This window comes from Syngnathus acus, chromosome 4 (genome assembly GCF_901709675.1).
Source record: "Syngnathus acus chromosome 4, fSynAcu1.2, whole genome shotgun sequence".
NCBI classification, from domain to species: Eukaryota; Metazoa; Chordata; class Actinopteri; order Syngnathiformes; family Syngnathidae; genus Syngnathus; species Syngnathus acus.
The window spans coordinates 3,763,918-3,780,096 of record NC_051090.1 but is presented as its reverse complement, the minus strand read 5'-3'; the positions used below and the strand labels follow the sequence as shown (position 1 = coordinate 3,780,096).

General features: G+C 47.2%; 1 protein-coding gene across 5 annotated transcripts; it reads left to right on the top strand.

Moving 5' to 3' along the window:
• The first annotated feature begins 426 nt into the window (after window positions 1-426).
• Window positions 427-16,039, top strand: suco (SUN domain containing ossification factor). 5 transcript variants are annotated; one of them, XM_037249725.1, is made up of 22 exons: window positions 427-691; window positions 6,171-6,297; window positions 6,912-6,995; window positions 7,102-7,442; window positions 7,995-8,175; window positions 8,466-8,577; window positions 8,679-8,806; window positions 8,882-8,949; window positions 9,019-9,126; window positions 9,355-9,460; window positions 10,034-10,054; window positions 10,386-10,441; window positions 10,534-10,625; window positions 10,735-10,800; window positions 10,882-10,951; window positions 11,658-11,753; window positions 11,833-13,086; window positions 13,171-13,258; window positions 13,333-13,437; window positions 13,521-13,788; window positions 13,908-13,963; window positions 14,063-16,039. In XM_037249725.1, the coding sequence occupies exons 1-22, from the start codon at window positions 639-641 to the stop codon at window positions 14,639-14,641; spliced, it is 4,059 nt and encodes a 1,352-aa protein (XP_037105620.1). In that variant the 5' UTR covers window positions 427-638; the 3' UTR covers window positions 14,642-16,039. The 5 variants fall into 5 exon arrangements, with proteins under 5 accessions (XP_037105620.1, XP_037105619.1, XP_037105618.1 ...); XM_037249724.1 differs by having other exon boundaries at window positions 10,882-10,965; window positions 11,660-11,753; window positions 14,066-16,039; XM_037249723.1 differs by having other exon boundaries at window positions 10,882-10,965; window positions 11,660-11,753.
• The last annotated feature ends 140 nt before the right edge of the window (window positions 16,040-16,179 follow it).

Here is a 16,179-nt window from a genome sequence, read left to right as displayed (position 1 = left end):
TTTTGAGAGAATGAAATTACGTGTAAACGTTTTCGACAATCTTGTTTTTACTCGGTATATTTTAAGTGTAGTTCCTCCAAAATGACAGGGTTTAATAAAATAAAAGCAACACTTTGTGAAAACGACGTCATATAGATATGCGTGTACTTGATATGTACTTACGCACACGCACTGCGTTTAACCAAACAGAAAAAAAAATAGACCAAAGTTTGCATTTGAAACGTTTGCATGTTGCATCTTTGTTGCAACATGTAACTCATCAATTTGTTATCAAGGTAAAAAGATGACGCGTCTTGTTCCACAGTGTCCACCTCAGTCCAGTGGGCGGTGCTGTTTCCACAGTTGTAGAATGGTCTCCCCCGATTGGCTGGCGAATCACTATCTCTACGGCGATTGGTTACTTTCCCCGATAAGGGAGGGGTTGAATTCGGCGAACAAGCCGTCAACAGCAGTCCAGAACCCACAATGGGATTTAGCACACATTAAAGTTAAAGTCTCGCGCCATTAAGAGACAGCTGCTTTTGCCATTTTGAAACTTTAAACACAGCTAACGATTCAGTGGCCTAATTGGTGTTATTTAGCTGAGATATTCGAAAGACGCTCCAAAGAGCGAGGATGTTGCTCCCTGTGGGAAGATAATGAAGAGGCTGCGTGTTCTGGTGGTGTGCCTCATCGTAGCTCTCCTGTGCTGGTAAGACACATTTCCGCTTCATTACTTCAACGTTGGGGTCCGGTGAGACTGAAATTTTAGTTGGCTTTTTATTCTTTCTTCTTAAGGAGTCGTGGGGCATCGCGTCTTAGCGTCCTCGTACGTTATTCCATCTGCCACCAACGTAGATGGCTAACGTCGTCGAATTGAAAAGTGACGGAAATTCGCTCAACAACATGTATACAAAAGAAGCGTCATTGTAGTAGCTTTTATCTTTTTAGTCGATAAAGTGGAATGAGAACGTTTGTATTTGTGTGTTCTTTTTTTAAATGGTGTTATTTCGTCAGCTAGCTTGGCAACCGTCGTTTGATGGCTGGCAAGCTAGCTTGTGTCACCTGTACGGTGGCTGCTAATGATCAATTTTAGAAAAGATACTGGTAAATGTGCGTGACTTATGCTAATGCCGACTCTTTTAACACTATTACATTTATATAGCGCATTTCAAGGGACCCAAGGACGTCATGTTAGCAGAGTGCTTGATGGCCTTTTGAATATCTTTGTGTATTTGCAAATCGTCAATAGTAGGTACATTTCCATACAGTGAATAGTTTGCCAGATTTTAAATCTTGTCCAGTTATGTGAATGCTTGTCTGTCCACGATTGGCTGACAATCAGTCCAGGGTGGACCCTGCCCACCTACATCAGATGAAATAAGCTCCAGTTTACAGATGACCCAAATGAGGGGAAAAGAAAATGGATAATTGATGAGTATTCCGACTTAGTTTCTTTTTCTGTTCTTTTTTTAGCGATACAAATTCTGGTAATCCCCAACAAACAGATTCAACCTGTTATTGTAATCGTTTCCTGGAATCCTCATGTTTGTTCACACCTTTTTAATTCAACATAAGACTCCTTGAGGACAGTTTGTAGGTGGAGCTCTGCCCCCAGTCGTACTTGCCAGCTAATGAGCATGCGGCGTCACGTAAACGGCATTACAGATGCAAAACCTCACTATTGCTGGCCTCTCACTCCCCCGTGCCGACTCTCACACGTCCCTGAGGATACAGCGTGATGTCAGCATTCTGGTTCACTAATGTGGTGCGTCGCCACAAGAATGTTAAGATGTTGAAGATTCATCTCTCTGGATCGAGTTGTCATGACTGGTGTTTTACCCCAAATAGTAAAAGCTTAGAGTAGACCATTTTTCTGTCTGCCACAGCTCATTTCTGCACACTGCATTTGTTCAAGCAGGAAGGACCACTTGAAGAATTTTTATTGGTGTCATTAGTTCTTTCTTCCCTCAGCGACAAAAGCAAGCTCATTAAAACAACAACATCATCTGTCAACACTGTCAAAATTGTAGGTGGCGTGTTTCCAAAGCGCTCAGTAACGACGCTTTTTAATTAGACACTGAAAGTGAACGGCTGTGAAAGAAGAAAGGTTTCTGAGTGTTATCTGGCCTTGCTGTGGTGGGGGCTGGCTTGGAGAGATGCTGACTGGGTTGGGGGGGAAACATTAGCTCACAGGAAACATCCATTTTGTTAGCCTCTTCATACATGCTTGTGCATACCCCCCCCAGACACCCACTCTTCTCCTCTTACACATACTGTACAAGTCACATTTATCATTTTATGTGCTATGAAAATCTGACAGTGTAAGTCCTCCTTGCCAGTAGTTGGCACTCCACTGCAGCGATTAGACATGTTGGCAAATCATGTCTACCAAAAAGAAAATTGATATGTTTAGAATTACTGCATGTCATTATTTGAATTCAATTCGAAGCACTTGAGCTTGAATACTGGCACTGTCATTGGTCGTTAGGTGTGCTTGGGATTATTTACATTTTCAAGAGTCACATTGTAATGGATTGCAGCCGCAGCATGCACTATGTCATTTTGCCTTGACGTGTTATCAGTTGTCTGGATGTGGCAAGCCGGCCTGATCCAGTTCCGTGCACGTGGAGGCTGAACCGGACTGGCACTCGATTGTTCCTGCCCACCGGCCATGGAGACGGCTAAGCTCTGTGGGCTGCACATAGCTCCCCAGGCACCAAGGACTAAGTTGTATTTGCCCATTGTCGGCGAACAAACAAATTATAAGAGTACGAGCTTGCCTGCTGTTGACGGAACCTGGTAACTTACGTCGGTGCACGGCTGTTTACAGAGAAAATGATCTGGAGGATTACGAGGTGGTTTGCGTCACAAGCGAACCTGTTATTTATTTTGTGGGAAGAAGAGGTCAGGCAACATTAAGCAGTATGAGAAAATGGACGGATGGATGGATAAATCCGGCGACTTAATGAAGTGCTGCTTCCGCGAATGAAAATACAACGCACTGAATGAGTTCTATTAGCCTAAAATAAAAAAAGTGGAACTTTAATTCTTGATGCTTTTTTAATCATTTGTCTCGAGACCATCTTTGAAATCATCCTGCTTGCGTGGCTTTCCAGAACATGCTCTGCCTCCCCTTCCCCCTCCTTTGCTGACTTTACATTATTTACCTTTCGCCGCAAGCACCGACTTCCCCTGCCGACTTGTTTGCAGCGAGCGAGCCAAGCGCGAGCGTCTTTCTTTCCACGCCCCCAGCCGAGGGTCATTATCACAAAGAGGCCCTGTCCGTAGCGCTGCATGAGAACATTGTGTTTCAAACCCGCACGGCTTCTTATGCAGGAAATCGTATAGCCTGGCAGTCCCGCCAGCAATCTTCACATGATCTCCTTCCACAGTATAAAGGTTTCTGCGGGTCCTTCCCACTCTGAAGCAAATGATCACAGTATCGATGTCTCGTTAATCAGATTAACTGTCGTTCCCAAAAATAGTCCTCCATTCGATGCTGTGCCGCATTTACCTGATGTAATCCGCTTAAGACAAATAAACGCCTTTGCCATCTATAAATAAAATGGGTGTAAAAACTCTAATTATCTCGATCAACAGTCACGCAAATTTTTGGTTTTTGAGATTATTAGACTGCAAATGGGCGGTGCGGGTTTCACCATGCTAGTGTGCGACAAGTACACAATGTACAGTAGTAAAAGGTTCATGAGGTTCCCACACCCCCCCTCTAGGCAAACCCACTAGCACGCTCCCTCTCGCCCACCCCCCACCGGCAAAGTGGTTCTTCCCATCACATTGCATTAAACCACATGAGCACCTCCTGGATTTCCCACAGCAGACGCTCCAGAACCTTATTTGGGGCTTTTGACGTGCAGGTTGTGTCAATAATTCCTAGAAGTGTTTGTGTGTTCCTGTTTACACACTCAGTGAAAAGTCTCCAGTGTACATTTTTTCTTCTTTTTATTTTATGCCAGCGTCACAGCTGTGGTGTGGTCCTTGTCAATGCAGAGGCCTAACAGGTTGTGTATGTAGTCTTAGTCTGGACTGGCGCTGGAGTTCGTGCCAACGACTTGATAAGCAAAGTGTTGTTGATAAGGATAAAAAGCTGCCAGGTACATTGTTGTGATTCAGCTTGACATCATTTGTATAGTCATTCCTGATATGCATGTCATGACATTTCGATGAAGGGAACCAGCGAGTTATTTCTGCAAACATTTATCCTTTTGGCTAGGTTGCTTAAAAGGAAGATCGGCCATTTTTTTTTTTTTTTACTGACAGGTGTTTTCCGCAATATGTTTCCCCCGGGCCGGCTGTCCCGAGGATACGCCAGTGGAGCGGGATTACGGAGGGATCAGATGGCTTTATGGCAAACTGTTGTTTCACAGCGCTGACCAAGAATTTGAGCACGCATGCAAACTTCATCTCGTCTGGTAGAATCGACTGGCCTACTTCTGCTCAAGCAATGAGTAGATTTTTTTTTTTTTTTACCTCCCCCGCCTCCTCTCTTATTTATTCTAGTGTTCTGGTTGAATGTAATTCTTAAGCAGCTTCCGACCCACGGGGCATCTCAGCCCGCATTCCAGCCTGAGCTACAGCGGCGTCATCTTCTGACGCATCCCAGTTCCTTTTCCTGCAAGGCCCAGAGGGCAACGCTTGTCCTGAGTCAGCATGATCGGAACACCTCGGAACACTTGCGATGGCCGAGAAAGGCGTGAGGCATGCCATGGCAGCTGTCGCCACGCTTCGGAACTATCTTCAGCCTGTTGTTTTCTTTCTGCTTAGTCACCAGTCAACTTCGGAAGCACACTGACGTTTTAATGGGCTTATCCGCTAAATCGGCCCCAACGCCAATAGGAATTAAAGCTCCCGGCGATTTCTTGAGCGCTTTTTGATGCCACGCTTGGCCCACATTTTAGAAGGATCAGAAGGGAAAGAAACTCTACTGTAATTTGAGCTAATTAAACGATTGCAGAAAAAAAAAAAACGTGACCAAGGAGTTTGTTTGCATTGCTGACTCATTCTTGCTCTTCCTTGCTTTTTTTGTGTGTCGCAAACAATTCCTCCGTGGTGCCGATCTGGCTCCCTGTGTTGCGTAACCACTGGTGCCCAAAAAGTAGGTCACGCTACGCCCCCCCTTTTCATACATTTTCTTTTCATTCACCAGGAATGTTGTAAATCCAGTCATTTCCCTCTTTAGGATACCTTTGCCCCCTTCCGTCTAGGTCGGCCGTAAAAGCTGAGACCGCTGACTCATCATTTAATATCTTTGTCGAATGGTTTTTATGAATGAGGATCTGCGGCTTTTTATTGAATCGTTTTACAGGAGCTGAGAGGATTAAGCTCGCCATGGCCCAAAGTTTGTAAACGATTGTTGACTTAAGGATGTTTGCTAAAAAAAAATATTGTGTGATGCAATTTGTGGCACTCCAGTATTTAACCAAGCGATACTTATCAGCAAGATCCGGAATCATTATTTTTTTGGTTCGCTCAGGTCAAAAAAAAAATGACTAGCGCTTTTGGAGACGTCTAAGACGATAGTACCATAATTGTTTGAAACCTAGCTTCAGTGGCCTTGAATGAAATCTCCTCTTTTGAGAATTTATTTTGTATCCAAGCAGCTCTTACATAAGCAAAATGTCATGGCCTGTGAAATACTGTACGGCCGAAGAAGCCACCGCGCGTGCATCCGTAAATCTCCGAGCGGTTGCCCGCGGACCAAAAGGGCACAGGAGACATTCGTCTAACACACGATCCTTTAAAGCAGACAACTTCAACTTAGCCCGCGCCGCGGCCTATATTTTCTCACGCTTGCTATTTACTCATGTGCTGTATGTTCTTCGTGATGGTTATGTCATTTCTTTCCACTTGGGCGGGTGGCCACTTGCTAGCATAGCACACAGCCTTTATCTGTTCTAGATTTCCGAACGACTCGGCAGTATGTTCCAAGGGAAAAGGTGTCTCTATATTTGTTGCTTGTCAAATGTCTTAAAATACAAAATGGAGCCGGAAGTGAACTCCCACTTACTGGCAAGTGTGCTATAATTATTCCTCCTTTGTGTATTTTGACAAGTGAATGTCAGAAAGCTATTAAGACACCCGGCACACCCCACACACCCAAAAAAAAAAAAATCACGTGTGTGCTCTTGCTCTCTTACTGATTCTTTGTGATATCATTTTGTGTGTTTCAGGTACCCCTCTCATCATGCCTATTGTTCAGAGCACAGCTCGTCTGACCCAAGTGGGCCGGTTGGGGACGAGGACGACAGCGGCAACCCCGATGACCCTAAGCAGGAGCAGGACTCCGTGCAACTCCCGGTCCGTTCCTGTTTTCTGGACACTTGGAATGCGGCGGGAATTGCTGATCTCGTGTCGACACTTGATATTAGTAGACTGGAGAGTACGCAATGCACTCAGATGGTGGCGCGGCTCTTATTGACACGGTGGAGGTGCAGGATTATGGACTGGGCCCATATGTGTACTCCTAGAGGGCCAAGTCCTCGGAGCAGATAGGACTGATTTCAACTTATCTCGCTCATGTTACAGCCGATTATCTCGAAGAAAAAAACAAAACACCAAACTGGAAGATAACCGTCTCATAAAAAGAAGCCTGGTGCTTCCACGTTGTCATGGCTCGTGGCCCGTATTGCAGAGGGGAGAAATATTGCTGAAGTCAAGTCACGAGTTAAACTCCATTCTTCAGGTCCAAACGCCTTGCGCATACATGAATGCGGTTGCGAAATAAATGTGGCTCGTTTGTCTTTGTGCAAAAAGGAGCAGATTAGACTTGTAACACACGTTCGTGACGTCGGGTTAAAGAGTTGTCACGGCGGAAATAATCAGTTAATCAATGCATGACAGGAGGTCTGTTAATGGATCACTGGCTTTTAAAATCAATTCACCACATTTTTTTTACGTATTGTCTTTTGTAGGAGGTGGAAGAATGGAGGACACGCACCTCTGACGATAGGGGAGTAGAGCCCGAGAGAGCAGCACACCATGTACGTCAAGAACAGGTACGGTGATACAATACCGAGGCTTGGCACATATTTTCTGTTTTGTTCGGGCTGCTTGAAGTACAGAAGAAAAAAAAAACATCTTGCCTCTTGTTGTCTTTGACAGACTGTGAATCCACAAATAGTTGAGCAAGAGGAGGAAGTCACAAATTCAGATCCAGAATCCGACCCCCTACTTGCTGCTCCTGAGCCAGAACTTTTGTCAGAACCCGTAATTGAGTCCGACTTGCAAACAGACGCGCAGGTCCAGGTCCGAGACCAGGAGGCTGACGCGGTCTCCTCCAGCTCCCCAGAGCTAATTCCGGCACAGGACTCCGTGCCCAGCGATACCCCCGCCGAAATCCTCAACGAGGAGGCCGCCGAACATCAGGACCCCGACTCGGACCGACCTGCAGATGAAGCAGATGACTCGCCTACCTCACAGAGTGCTGGTCCCGCTATCACAGGGTAAGAGGCGTTCATTTAGTTGCCATCTATTAGGGTCGCAAACCAAAGGTGAGCTGGCCAAGCTCAAAAATGACCAGGAAGCTCTTGAGCCATTTTTTAGTACTCAACCTCTCGTCTTGGAAGGATCAGGCCGATCATTTTGAGCGCCTCCCGACAGCATCTCCCCCCCTCGTATGCTTCATTTTCCTGTCTGGCTCCCGTCCCCAGCGTGAGGACATGTGGTAAACGCCATGTCCTTTCTTTCCCGTAGTGCAGCGCGGGTTGCCAGTGCCGGTGACGAGCCCCCAGCAGACAGCTTTGTCTTTGCTGAGCGCTCGGACTCGCAGTATGGGGTCACCCCCCCCGAACTGGCAACCTGTGAAAACTCCCCTTCAGGTGAGTCTGCCCCCCCCCCCCCATGTTCGCCCCACCTGTCCCCCGAAATTGCAGGTAATGATGGCGCATGATCGAGCAACTCTCCGCTGGCCTTTATCGGTCTTTTTTTTTGTTCCCGCCGTTAAATTTTGTCGTCATCTGCTTACTCATCTGTCTCTCCCTTCATTTGTTATCTAGGGAGGCTTCCGAAGAGGACGGGCAGTCGGACCACAGCCACGATGCCGGTACTGAAACGGTGGTGGTGGTTGAGTCCACTCCGGGCCAAGTGGAAAAGCAACAGGAGGCCGAACGCAAACAGCAGGAGAAGGGACGGCCCGAGGCGCAGCAGGACAACAATGCCTCCTTGCACCAGCAGCAGGTCCATCACATTTTAAATCTCGGAATCAGAAATTTAAGATAATGAATTTTCGTAATAAGTTGGAGTTTTTCAAGAATAAAGTCTTGTGTATTTTGGAGATATTGTTTTAAAGATTAAGTCAAACAAAATGTATTTTCACAAAAGTAAAAATTTTGTGACCATCAAATTTTAAAAAGAAAATCTTAAATAAGTTATTTTGTTTTGATCAATCAGGAAAATTTACATTAAGTCAATTTTACGAGAACAAATTTCTATATATTTTTTTAAAAAAAACTCCATGTACAATTCAGGGGGGAGACGCCGGTACTGGCAGGGAATCGGATCCTTCGGTTCCCAGCAAAGATGACATCCCAACCTTTGATGAGTGGAAGAAAAAAGTCATGGAGGTGGAGAAGGAGAAAAGTAAGTCACTTGGACTATTCCAACTGTTGCAGCTCAGGAAAGGATTTTCTGCTGCTGCTTTCTAGCGTTCATGTTCTATTTCTGTCCCGCCCTCTACGCAGGTCAAAATCTCCACACGGCCGCTAGCGGCATTGCCCAACCGGTAAAGAAGGTCCAGAAAAACTTCAAGAATAACTACGCCTCGGTGGAGTGCGGCGCGAAGATACTCTCTGCGAACAGTGAGGCCAAGGTTGGTCAAGGAAAAAAAAAAAAAATCCATTCCCAACATGTGCAAACTTGCTTTCGTTGTTAAATCATCTTCCAGAGCACGTCGGCTATTCTCAAGGAGAATATGGATCTTTACATGCTGAATCCCTGCAGCAACAAAATCTGGTAAGTTCACACCAGCGCTCACTTTTTTTTTTTTTTTTTTTTTACTTACACTTCTGTGCCGCTTTGCAGGTTTGTGATCGAGCTCTGTGAGCCCATTCAAGTCAAGCAACTGGACATCGCCAACTTTGAACTTTTCTCGTCAACGCCTAAAGATTTCCTCGTCTCCCTTAGCGACAGGTAAAAACTGTTCAATCCACTCTAGGAACAGAAATGTGGCACCGAACGTGTTTGGCTTATCGTCCTTTTTAACCTTCAAGATTTATTTCCCGTCATAAATTATGGCACGCTAGGCCCGCCCTTGTCATATCTCAACCCGCGAGGCATTTCGCACCAGCTTCGGCACGCGGCTGATTTCTCGAGGACTCACGTTTGGCCCCGCTGTGTTTTTTTTTTTCTTTTTTGCAGGTACCCTACCAACAAGTGGGTGAAGCTGGGGACGTTCCACGCCCGCGACGAGCGCATCGTGCAGAGTTTTCCACTGGATGAACAGCTTTACGCAAAATATGTGAAGGTACTTTCCTTTTGGCTCCTCCCCTTTTTCAGTGAAAGTACACATCGCTTTCGGGGAGCGGCGCTGGGGGGGATCATTTCATCGTTGTGTTTTGGTAGCATTCATGGTTGTAGACTTGACGGTAATTTAAGCTCGTAGTGAGAGTGCCTAACGCCATCCCAGGAACAAGTGAATGGAGAAATGTGACTCTTTAATGGCCGCCCGTCACTGTGGCTTTGAGCTAAAGGTCAGATGCGCTTTGTATTCTGGGGAAAGTTTTTGGGATTGAAGAAAAAAAAAAGAGAAAAACCCACCGCCACTACCCGTGTCACCGATTGACTCCTTCTTGCGCTGACATTTGACATCATTTATGACGTAGTCCTGCTAGCCCGTCTGTTTCCGCTTAAACGCTTGTTAGAGACTGTCCATCTGTGTCATGTGGACCATTCCGGAATATTGGATCCACCTTTTATGTGTGTCTCTCTGAAACTTGTCGAAAATGCTTGCAACTTTTTTTTTCTTTTTTTTTTCTTTTTTTTTTTAATCGAACTCATTTTCTTGTTTTCTTTCTCCTGTCTTGCTGTCTGGCCTCAGATGTTCATCAAGTACATCAAGGTTAGCATTCTTTCTTTCTCTCGCTGGCTGTCTTTAACTGTCAATAATAAGTGTCTTAACTGGTGAGCCTGTATGTGTGTGTGTGGGGGGGGAGTAAAAAAACACCTGCCACAAATGCATGTGAATGCTAAGTAACACCAACTGGGTGAAATGTCAGTATGAAGCTAAAAAGCAGATTTGTCAGATGACCTGATGTATACTTTTTTGCTCCAGTTCAATTTAGGTTCATCCTGATATTTCACTCAAAGGCCCCAAACTTATTGTGAATGGCGTATGCAGTGTTTGGAGAGTTGCGAAATCATTCCTGACCTTTATTTTTGTCATTTCGCAGGTTGAGCTGCTTTCCCACTTTGGCTCCGAACACTTCTGTCCCCTCAGTCTCTTCAGGTAAGACGGCAAGAAAGATTGCGTCATCGCTCGTGTCGTAACAATGGCCCTTAGCCTCTTTTATTCTGTGTTTTATTTTTGTTTTTGCATAGGGTGTTTGGCACCAGCATGGTGGAGGAATACGAGGAGATAGCAGATTCACAGTATCCGTCTGAAAGGCTCGAGTACCCCGATGAAGATTACGGTAAATATTCAGAACCCAATAACCAGGGGTGAGGTGTCCACTCATCACAGTTGCAGCCTGTTTATGTCGTCGGAGGTGTGTAAATGTGTGCGTTTGTGTGTCTGCTCAGATTATCCGCCCGGCTATCAACCATCAGAGGACAAGGCGGCTAAAAACCTGCTCGGCTCCGCGACGAGTACGTACGCAAAAAAAGTGTTGCACTGTGCCGAAACTTGCCAAAGATGCTAACTTAACCACTTTGTGTGTTAACTTTCAGATGCCATCCTTAACATGGTCAACAACATTGCTGCTAACGTGCTGGGCGGAAAACCCGAGCTGGAGGGCCAATCAGGGGCGCAAGGTATACATATATATATATATATATTTTTTAAAACATCCCAGCTAGGGTCTTCCATTTTGCTAACACTGTGGAGTTACGCTGAAGTCACATGGGAACCCCGTGAGTTGATGTCACTAAAGGCAAGGGCAAATTCGTTACAGCTCTTAGTTCTATACTGGAAAGTACGTGACACTCGCTTGCTTTTTAAGCGTTGAAAGGGGTTTAGTGGGATTTAATTTGAATGCATTTCAAGAGGGATGAGGCCTTGACTTGTCTGAGTGATTCATTGGTGCATATTGAAATATCAAGTGAGTCAGTCTGCCCACAGAATTTTTTTTTTTCTTTTTCCCATTCATGTTATTGAATGAACGCACCGGTTGATTGAGGGAAATGAAAAAAGCGGCAGATGGCAGGCGACCGGTCATATAAATAGAGGAGAAAGTTTTAAAAATGTTCATATTTGTCTTTTTGTGTGTGTGTCACAAATTTGCGCTCTTATTTGCTGCTGCTGGCTTTTTAGCCTTTGTGGAAAGGAAGATCAGTTCCAACTGGATCTGACCAGTTCTATCCTCCGGCCTTCCCAAACATGGGCATGTGAGCCAAGTTGGCAGCGGGAGGTTTCTGTCCTCCACCCTGCCTCCATAAGTTCCACAAGGTTTTAGCTACAAAAGCAACTTTGACAGCTGTCTTCTAATTCCAGCTTGTCCAATCACAGGTAACCTAACAGAAGAAGTGCTGACCAACAAAGAGGAGAGCGTGGAGGAGGTTGCGCCTGCTACGCCGATGGAAATCCCTCAAACCTCTGCTGTGTAAGGCCTTTGTGAACAAACACGGCAGCCACTGTTTGTGTAGAAACCTTCCATATAACTTTGGTTTCCCGTCCCCCAGAGAGGAACCCGTCGACGGGTTTCCAAAAGAGCCCACGGCCCACGAAGACGGCAGTGTGTCTTCCACCTCGCCCTCATCCCTCGAATCTCCTCCCGCAGACAGACAGATTGTCACTCTTGTGGAGGAGGAAGACGACGAAGAGCCTCGACAGTCCACAGTCACCCTGCTGGAGGAGGACGACGAAGAGAAAAGTGAAGACGAGGAGGAGGTGACAGCGACGAGGGAGAGCTTGGCGTACTGTCCTTTTTTGTCTGTGTCCTCGCTGTCCTGCCTGGCCACACTCCCGGAGCTGCTCCAACGCTGGTGCTCCGCCGTATTAGCCAAGGAGCGACTCCGCAAACGTCACGCCCAGACGCGCGCCCTCGTAAAAGACTTCACGCCTCCGAGGATCCCCGCGCCCTTACCCGCACCTTCGCAGGAAGCCCTCCCCCTCACGGAAAAACCACCAGAGCCCCAGGCGCCTCTCACAACTCAAAACGAGAGCGAGTCCCGACTCACACCACCCTTGCTCCCCCATGCGCACACTCCTCTGCCCGGCTTCCACCTGGAGCCCAGCAGAACGTCCACGCTTGACACGCACGGCTTCTCGGACATCCACGCTTCCGTGACTCCCACCCACCAGGACCTGCTGCTGCCTCCCATTAAAGATGCTGCCCTGAACCCCATCACCACGCCGCCGCTCCAGGCTGTCCCGGTGGTCAACACGCAGCAACCGAGCACCACGCCACCCTCCTTGGTGGCGAGCGTCCCCCTCCAGCTTTCCACCCCGGAAACAGACGCCCCGGACGCTGCCCTCCCCACTCCGAAGGAACAGGACCTTCCCACTGCGTCACGCCCCGAAGACCTCGTCCCCCCTCCCACGGATCAGCCGACAAACCCCCCCTTAACGAACCCTGACGCAGTTAGCGACCTGCAGAAAATTGACCAACAGAAACCAAACACCCCTCCGGAGGAGCACAGCGACCCTCAGAGAGGAGAACTTCATCGGGCGGCGGAACCGGCAGAGGACGACCTGTTAAACGGCAGCGCGCAGCGGGCGGCCACAGACTTCTACGCCGAGCTGCAGAACAGCGGGGACTACAACAACCAGAACGGCGCCGGCGTGACGGGCAGCACCGGCGTGACATCGAACGGGGCGACGGTGCACGGCTCCAGCCAGAAGGAGAGCGTCTTCATGCGACTCAACAACAGGATCAAAGCTCTGGAGATGAACATGAGTCTGTCTGGCAGATACCTGGAGGAGCTGAGTCAGAGGTACTATCACTTTTTTTTTTTTTTGTCTGGGACTAAGATTGCGATAACCAACCGCATGGAGATAACCGTTCTCTGCTGCTGAAGGTACCGCAAACAGATGGAGGAGATGCAGAGGGCCTTCAACAAGACAGTCATCAAGCTGCAGAACACCTCGCGCATGGCTGAGGAGCAGGTGGGTGTGAACGAAGCAATCCGTGGTGCTGGAGCTGTCGAATCATCTCGGTGTGCTTTTGCTTCGCTCCTCAGGACCAGAAACAGCAAGACTCCATTCAGGTTCTGCAGAGTCAGCTGGAGAACATCACCAAACTGATGCTTAATCTTACCGCTACAGTTCGACAGCTTCAGAAAGAGGTCCAAACTTGTCATGTTTGGAATGTGCAATTACATCGAACTTTTTTTTTTTCTTGACCGTGTCTGACTTGAACTGTGCGCAGGTATCTGACCGTCAGAGCTACCTGGTGGCCTCTCTGGCCGTGTGCGTGTCCCTGGGCCTGCTCCTGTGCCTGCAATGCTGCCGCAGCTCCTGCGCCGCCCCCCGGCCGGACACCGCCTCCGCCACCACCACCACCGTGGCGTTGCTCAAGAGCCAGCACTACCCCAGCCCAAAGAGATGCTTCTCCTCCTACGACGACATGAGCCTCACACGCAGGGTGATGTGTCCACTTGTGCGCTCAAAGTCCTTCCACCTGTCTTCGACAGATGGTAAACAGCCGATGAATCAAATTGGATTCATGTGACGCCCCCTGCTGTTCATTCTGTGTCCTGTGTGTTTTTGGGCTTATGGCCGCTTGACATGGATGTGTTTTTTTACTTTTCTTCAGTAGGTCCAGAGGACTTGTACATTGTAGAGCCTCTAAGGTTTTCTCCAGAGAAAAAGGTAAATTGGATTTTTTTTTTTCTTTTATACTCTTATAACAGGGTATAATGAAAATCTGCAATGTTATTTCCTCCTCTTTTCTCCCCCCTCTTCTATCAGAAGAAACGATGCAAAAGCAAACCTTTGGACAAAGTCGAAACCCTGGAGCCGCCGGATCCTTCGGCCCCACTCACCAACGGCGACATCAAATGCTACGACTTCCACCCATGCCTTCCCCCTCCCCTCCCGACCCTTCTGCTCCCCCCCCGCCTCCCGCCACCATCCCCTCCTCTTCCTCTTCCGGCTCCATCTACCGCTGAAGAAAACCCACCATTGCACCCCGACCCCGCCAAGGAGCCCCCCTCGGAGACCAGCAGCTTCAGCTTGTCCTGTCTCACAGAGGAGTCGTTCGCCGGGCGCCTGCCACCTCCCTCGCCAGTCTTCCCCTGCGCCGAGCTGTCCCTGGCGCCGCCCTTCCGGCCCACCCGGCCGCCTCCCCTCCGGCCCGCCCGGCCGCCGCCCATCCCCCCCGCCAAGTCCCGGCAGGAGAGACGTGCCATCAAACGGCGCAAGTCGCGGCAGACGGAGACGCCGGAGGGGCGCTTGACCTCGCTGCCCGCCCTGGAGCAGCTCATGAAGCGCAGGAAGGAGCTCGGCGTGGGCGCCATCACGGTGACGGCCGTCAGCGGACAAGTCTGAGGCGCTTTATCCCAAAGAACCCCATTTGCCCACCCTCGCTCACTCCCTTCTAAAGACCTTTGAATGGTTACGTGCCTTTATGATCCCCTTGTAATTGGTGTTGGAAACACACAAATGTTTGTTTGCGAGGACAAGTCCGTTTGAAGCATCCACAAAGTATTCAAAGCATGTATCATTGCGAGAGAACTCGGTTACATAATACATCCTTCATGTTTATTGTCCTCTTTCATGGCATGACTCCTGGGACCACCCTCTTAGTTCACGGATTGCCTCCCAGCTCTCGTGCCCTCAGCAGCCTGATGAAGAAAACACAAGCTTGATCATTTCTCCGCTCACACTAAATCTTTCAGCTACTGCAGCAGCAGCACACGTAACTTCTTTAAAAAAACATTTATTGACAAAATTACTCTTTCCTAACTTTTTTCACAAATTCAATCTCCTACACACGTCTGTCTTTTGTGTTATTGAGCCAACCTGGCCGCACGCACATACGCAAAAGAGAGACGTTTTATTTATTTATATTTACACACTGGCTGGCCAGTCTCGGTAGTAGGAAATAACTACAAAAGCGAAATCATATTTATGCATACAAATTTGCTCACTGGTACTGACACATAGCAAATAACTTGATTCTATTTCACATTTATTCCAAGTGCTCGCAATCACACATGAATTGCCTTGAACCTCACTGAACTGCTTTCTGATTGGTAGAAAAGCAGCTCACACTTTATTCTCATTCACTTTAGCTTCTTCTTTTGTGTCTGCTGCAAGCAATGGCACCCAATCTTTTTTTAGTGTAATGCAGTCAAACCAAAAGTGTTTTCTGATAGGCTCTTGAGTGGCTATCTTTACAAAGACCCTCATATCTTCACCCACTGTATTTCTTTTTTTTGCACAATCTTCCCGACTGTGAAAGAGGATTTTTAAAATGTATCATAAGATGCTGTGTGCGCGTGTGTCCTTTTGTTCCCTCGTTGAAAGTTGAAAGTGTGTATTTTGTTTTAAAGGGAAACACCGGCAAAGAGGGTTGTATGAAACGTTATTCATGTCATGCTCGTTGTCTTTTTACCCCCTTTTTATGTCTGTGCGTTCATGTGAGATTACTTCAATTTCTCTCGTGTGTTACAAGAGACTACTTTTGATTCTACTTAACACAGCGAAACAGGGGCTGCTGAACGACCTCTATGTGCACTTTTTAATGACTCCTTTTTTGGGTTGTTGTTTTTTTTTTCTACTTTTCAAAGTGTTCTCATCTTTCGATCTCTTTCAAGTTCTCTGTGATTCCTCTGAAAAGTTGCACAGTATTTTTTTTTTTTTTTTTAGCAGGAGTGAGTTACTACAAAAACTGTAGTCCCATTAGAAACTGTGAATTTCTAAATAAAACCTTTTTTGTTGTCTAACTTTGTCGTCCCATCTTTCATTGTTTTCCAACTTTACATGAGCTCAAAAGTGGTTATTATCTTGAAAATAAAACGAACGCGTTATCTCATGTAGCGTTTGCACTGTCTTGAATATTAACTATAATTGTTTAAACCCCT

What these genes read in the sequence shown, in the direction of transcription:
- suco (XM_037249723.1), top strand. Translation starts at nt 639, where the DNA reads ATGAAGAGGCTGCGTGTTCTGGTGGTGTGCCTCATCGTAGCTCTCCTG. An exon ending in GCTGGTCCCGCTATCACAGG is followed by an intron (nt 7,443 to 7,994) that starts GTAAGAGGCGTT and finishes TTTGTTATCTAG; the next exon opens with GGAGGCTTCCGAAGAGGACG. An exon ending in CCTGCTCGGCTCCGCGACGA is followed by an intron (nt 10,801 to 10,881) that starts GTACGTACGCAA and finishes GTTAACTTTCAG; the next exon opens with ATGCCATCCTTAACATGGTC.